The 5943-nt window shown below is 29.1% G+C and overlaps 1 protein-coding gene across 4 annotated transcripts in view; it reads left to right on the forward strand.

Annotated features, from left to right (window-relative positions):
- LOC107619487 (putative FBD-associated F-box protein At3g50710) overlaps window positions 1–5110 on the forward strand; it is a 24449-nt gene extending 19339 nt beyond the window's left edge. For 2 of the 4 annotated variants that reach the window (XM_021112142.1, XM_021112143.1), the window contains 3 exons: window positions 2775–3462; window positions 3563–3748; window positions 4735–5110. In XM_021112142.1, the coding sequence (XP_020967801.1) occupies window positions 2775–3462; window positions 3563–3748; window positions 4735–4959 (1099 nt within the window). In that variant the 3' untranslated portion in view covers window positions 4960–5110. Of the gene's footprint in view, window positions 1–1528; window positions 2070–2194; window positions 3463–3562; window positions 3749–4734 lie in introns of those variants that run through there. The other 2 variants (XM_016321786.2, XM_016321785.2) reach the window with 2 other exon arrangements.

Below are 5943 nucleotides of genomic sequence, written 5' to 3' on the forward strand. Positions count from 1 at the left end.
CGATGAATAATAATTTGAAGTGAATAAATGTTAATATGAATTTACTTTGATAAAATATAGAATTAATTTACATATTTTATAGTTATAATTGTTCATAGTTATATAACATAGATTAATTTTTTCTCACTGTAGGTTCAAAAGTTGATGTATAACAATTAAATAAAATTATGGATAACAAAGAAAAATTTTGTACCATTTATTGTATATAAAATTAGACAATCAGAAAAGGATTTCCCCTCCCTTCTATTGAATCCAATGGAACAAAAAGGATTTCCCCTCCCTTCTATTGAATCCAATGGAACAACTGCCTTGAATATAAAAGATCTCCAATGTATAAGATCAACCATTTAATTTTATGGGATGATTTTAGTGTATAAATAATATTTTTGTATTTTTTTTATTTACTAAATATAAAACAAGGTATTTATATTAAAAACAATGCTTACTAATAAACTTATCTTAAAAATAGTTTTTTAATAAACATAAACAACAATAGTTATACTTAGTAAAATAATTTTTAAAATATAATGACCATAATAATCATAAAATGTGAGAAAATTTTGATTCTGAATGGAGCTTTACATTTGAATATTTATTATATATTTTAGATTTTTTAATATTTTAAATAATTATAAACTAATTTTAAAAAGAATTTTTTTATGTACTTTCAAAAACTTTTAACTTTTTAAAACTACAAACACATATATACAATCGTTTTTAATTTATCAAGTATAAAAATGATGTATTTACAAGTACAAATATGAAATATCTTCTCAAAAATCTTTATCAAATCATGTCTTATTTTAATTTACCAATATGCTATAATTTTTAAAAGATTATATTTAAAAATTATTTTTAATAAACTAAAAGTAAGAGTCTTACTGAGTCTGCACCTAACCACCAATCCTTACCATTAATATAATAAATAAGTAAACAAATATATTAATTAACTCAAATACTTGTCAATAGAAATGATAATAATCTTAGTATATGACTATATGTTAATAAAATCTCTCCTCTTTGTGTGCATTCTGATGCCCTCCCAAAGCTTGGCTATTGGAGAATTTCTTGTTCCAAAACTTACACTGTAACAGTCTCTTATTTTGCGGATATTTTTTTAGTAGCTTACATGCTTTGGTGATGGGGCAAGAAGCTTTCCACAATCTCTACCGTGGCTACTAGTATTATCTGATGATGGCACCATGTTTCATCTCTTGATAATCAAAACCAAGTATTCACAAATTGTGCTTATCTAGTATATGATATTGTTGCCTTTTTAGTTCTCCTTAATTTTAATTTGGATTATATATATACTTTCCAATTATAGTACGGTTTTGATTTAATTAGCTAAGTTATCATCCTATGTTATTATATATCAAATCTTTTTTTTTTTCAATTTAATTACTATATTAAATTAATAAGACGAGAGACTTACTAAGTTGGTGAATTACTCTACTCATTTACCATTTTCCAGTATTTGTATTGTTGTATAGAGTGACAGGCACGCGCTATGGACATGATATTGAATCTGCCAGAGCACATCCTTCATGAAATTCTTTCAAGAACAAGAAGAAAAGATGCCATGAGGGCCAATATTTTGTCCAAGTTGATGCCATGAGCACATCCTTATTAGCATTCTTGAATCCAAATCATTGGTTTACCTCACCTTGGTTGGCAGTTTTAGACTTGTTAAATCATTATTCATAACAATAGAACCGCTAATAGGACACATGTACGTGGTCGAATGTAAAATATCTAGGCTTTCAATATCCAAACAATTTTACACATGTGCGGGCCAGGTCATGTGCACTATTCCACTATCTCTTCGCACTCCTTCCTTTTACTGATTTACATGCTACACAAGTTTCAAACGGGAGAAAGTTGATTAAACCTTAACCTGAAATATTTGATGAGTCATATTTGACATGACAAGGCACTGGCAGGGAAGAAAGAAAGATAGTTGCTTGAAAAATATATTCAATAATTCATAGCTGATGAAGATCTTGATGAGATAGGTTTTTCACACTTTACCAAAATCTCTTCAGTCTCAGCAATCCTTCAACACACTGGTATGCAATTTACACTCAACTTTTTCATACACTTGCATCTCACTAGAACTTTTCATTTCAATATATCAATGATTTTGAATGTAATTGAAGAACATTATTTAATCCTTAGTAATTGTTTCTGTTAGGGGAGCTCAGAGATCTTACTAAGGAAATGGACAAAATTTCTGATCTGCCAAAGATGATCCTCCATGACATTCTTTCAAGATTGCCTTACAAAGATGCTGCAAGGACCAGTGTTTTGTCCAAGGCTTGGCATGAAACATGGTCCTCATTCCCCATCTTGGTCTTCCACGGCTTTGACCGAGGCGTGTTCTTGCACTCTGGGGATAGTAAAGATCCCCTGAAGATACAAGATTACAGAAGGAAAGTGAACAGCTTCCTCAACTCTGTGGACAGGACACTTGTTAGGTTCCACCACCACGGCTTCGCCATCAAAGAATTCAGCCTTAGTATGATGTTCTTCCATCCTCAGTTCATGCCACATCGCGTCGACCGGTGGATGAAGATAGTAGGTGAAAGTAGTAGTATTAAGGTCCTAAAGCTTGAACTTAAAGTTGTTGAGCATCGCTTTGGATTTAAGTTTGACTACACGGTTGATAATTATTACGGCTTGCCATCAGATGTAGTGAAAGCAAAGTCATTAAGTGAATTAAAGTTGTCGGGGAAGATTAGAGTGGATAAATTGTTTGCAAATCACAGAATTAGGTTCCCTTTGTTGCGGATATTGTCCTTAATTGATGTTTATTTGGGACATGAACAAGCCATGGAAGATCTCATTTCTGGTTGTCCTATGATTGAAGACTTAAAATTGGAGAACTGTGTTGGATTGGAAAATGTAAAGGTACATGATTTGCCTAAGCTAAAGTCTGCTAAGCTTTCTGGATTTCATGAAATTGATGTTGATGTGCTGAGTCTAGAGTTTCTTCAAATTACTAACGATGACACAGAGTTCCCTTGTGATATCAATATAGACAAGTGCAGAAATTTGAAGGTGCTTCTTTTAAAGGCTGTGAGTTCTGTTTTTGTCTCTAACCAATGGTTGCTTGAACTTTTTGACAAGTTTCCTTTCCTTGAGAGGTTGGAATTATGTTGTTGTATTACATCTGAGAGCCTAATGATCTCCAGTTCTAGGCTCAAGGTTTTGTCCTTCCAGGCTTGCTTTGAGTTGAAGGAAGCTAAGATCGATGCACCGAATTTAGAGTCATGTAGATATTTTGGAACTCACAGACACATGCCAGCAGCCATATCTTTTGTGAACTGTTCAAATCAGGTGGAATTTGATGCTGTCTTCGCAATCGAATTTCGTCTGGATTTGGAATGGATTAGGGCATTTTTCCAGCACATAGAACCAAGAAATGTTACCTTGTCTCTTAAAATCATGAAAGATTCATCTGTAAGTGTACATTACCAAATTCTGTTTTAGTTGCTAAAGTAAAACTTTACATGGAGAACTTTGATGTCATTTGTGTTGGTATTTTATTTTGGATGAGCAGATTGTGTTGAATGAAGATGTGCTACAAAATGTTCAAGTCCCTTTGCTAAGGATCAAACAGTTGAACTTATGGGCAGATGAAGAAACTCAAGATTTGTGTGTGCTTCTTATCAATGGTTTGTTTTGGAGCTTCCGTCCTGCTATTGTTTCTTTGAACCTGAAATTCTGCAGCAGAATATTCGTTAAGGTTTGTCATTTATTCATTGCTCCTTAACTCCTGATTTAATTATCCAATGCATGATCAATTCTTTCAGTGATTTTATTCATGAAAAAGAAAAAAACAAAAATAACTTGCAAAGATAATAAATTGATAAATTGATAAATAGTTTTGTTTTTGTTATATATAAAAGACTGACATGATACTATGTAAGATTATCATCAATTGTATTTGCCAATTTTTTAAATCTTTAAAGGATTTTTTTGGTCATTTTAGTTGTTAGTCTGAATCTTTAAAGGATTGTGTTAATTTATATATCAGTGCATATTAAAAAAATATTTACATATCCTTAAAGCATATATTTGATACATGTTTCAAAAATATTTATAACATTTATTGATACTAACATATTTATAATCTATTTTTTATAAATTAAATAATAATAAAGAATAAAGTGACAATTAGGTCTTTGAAGATTTCACTTTGGACTAATTAGTTTCTAAAAAAAAAGTACTAATTTGGTCTTCCTGGATAGCAAACGGTGAATACATGATGTCCTTTTATCAATTCATCAACTAAAATTTAACGGTGATACTTATATGTACGGTTAATTACTCTGATATGTTTATTTATGAAAGATAGTCATGTAGATAATAATTTTTGGAACGAAATATATGGAGAATTCGATTTTGTTTCGCACAATTCATTGACGAAAAGATATATATGTCCAGTGTTTACTATCTTAAATGACCTAATTGATACTTTTTTTTTCAAGGACTAATGAGTCCAAAATCAATATCTTCGAGGATTTAGTTGTCACTTTACTCTAATAAATACTTAATACTCTAAATAAGACATTTGTCTTGAATTAATCCATTTTTTTATAAGTGTTTACTAACTATTTCCGGACAAAATTATCACTATGAATATTTTGAAAAATTTAAAAATAAAAAATATACTTTGGCTGAAAAGTTTAAGATCTAATTCTAGTTGTCAATTGGCCAAATCAACAACAGCTATTATTGGAGAGGCTAAGGTGCAGCAACGAGAAAGAGAGATGCTGCAGTTCAAGTCAAATGAAATGTTGGTGGCATGATTTGAAAGATGTCAAAGTCAAAAGCTCTCCCAAGAAATATGAGAACCTCAGTGATTGTGAAACACTCTTGGATTCATTGCCAATAAATCTTTATTCCCCGGATCTTCAACTTAACTTTCAGTTAGAGTGGGACTCATTACAGTAAGACAAGTTCAATTTTAAATACATAAAATTACAACTGCAACTGCAATTTGTTATTTCGTTTTTTTTTTCTTTCTTTTTTGCCTTCTTTGTGTTGAACTTTAACGGTTGATGAACCACTTGAAAGTAATTGATATGTTCTACTTTGACATTCACATCTAAATTTCATAATGCATAATGTTTCAACTTTCAACTATAATATAATAGAAAATTTTCTTCGGCATGCATGTTATTTCGCACAATTTTAACATTTTATATCAGAATAATCAAGTTTATCAAAGATTTTACATTAGAATAATTAAACATATTGTTAAAGAATATATAATCAAATACTTTTTAATAATAAATTCGAACTATTTTTTGTAAATACCAAACAAATATTCTTGTTTGTTAACTAGTTAATGACATTTCTAAAATCTATGGAGTATTTTTTAACAATTATATGTTATATGTATATAAAAAATTAGATATTAATTAACTATTAAATATAGAAATATATATATTTAACAACTCATAATTTTTTTTAATGATACTACTATAAAAAAATTCATTATTTATTGCATATTTACTTATTTGAGGTTATAACATATTTGATGGTTATTTTTAATATATGTAGAATATTTTTAATTTGTAATTTATTTCATAAGGGAAATAAGTCAAATAATATATCCTATAGATAATAATTTGAAGTTAATCAATTCTAGTCTGAATTTACTTTGATAAAATATCAAATTAATTTACCTATTTTGTAGTTATAATTGTTCATAGTTATACATAACATACATAAATTATTTTTTTCCACTAAGTTCAAAAATTGATGTATAAAAATTAAAAAAATTACGAATAACAGACAAATTATACTATTTAATGTGTATAAAACTAGACAATCAAAAGAGAAATTTTTTATTTTTATTGAATTCAATGGGACAATCTGTTTTGAATATAAAGATCTCCAAGTTAAAGCAGTACTATGTGCTTTTGATTTTTT

Source organism: Arachis ipaensis, chromosome B09 (assembly GCF_000816755.2).
Source record: "Arachis ipaensis cultivar K30076 chromosome B09, Araip1.1, whole genome shotgun sequence".
Lineage (NCBI taxonomy): Eukaryota > Viridiplantae > Streptophyta > Magnoliopsida > Fabales > Fabaceae > Arachis > Arachis ipaensis.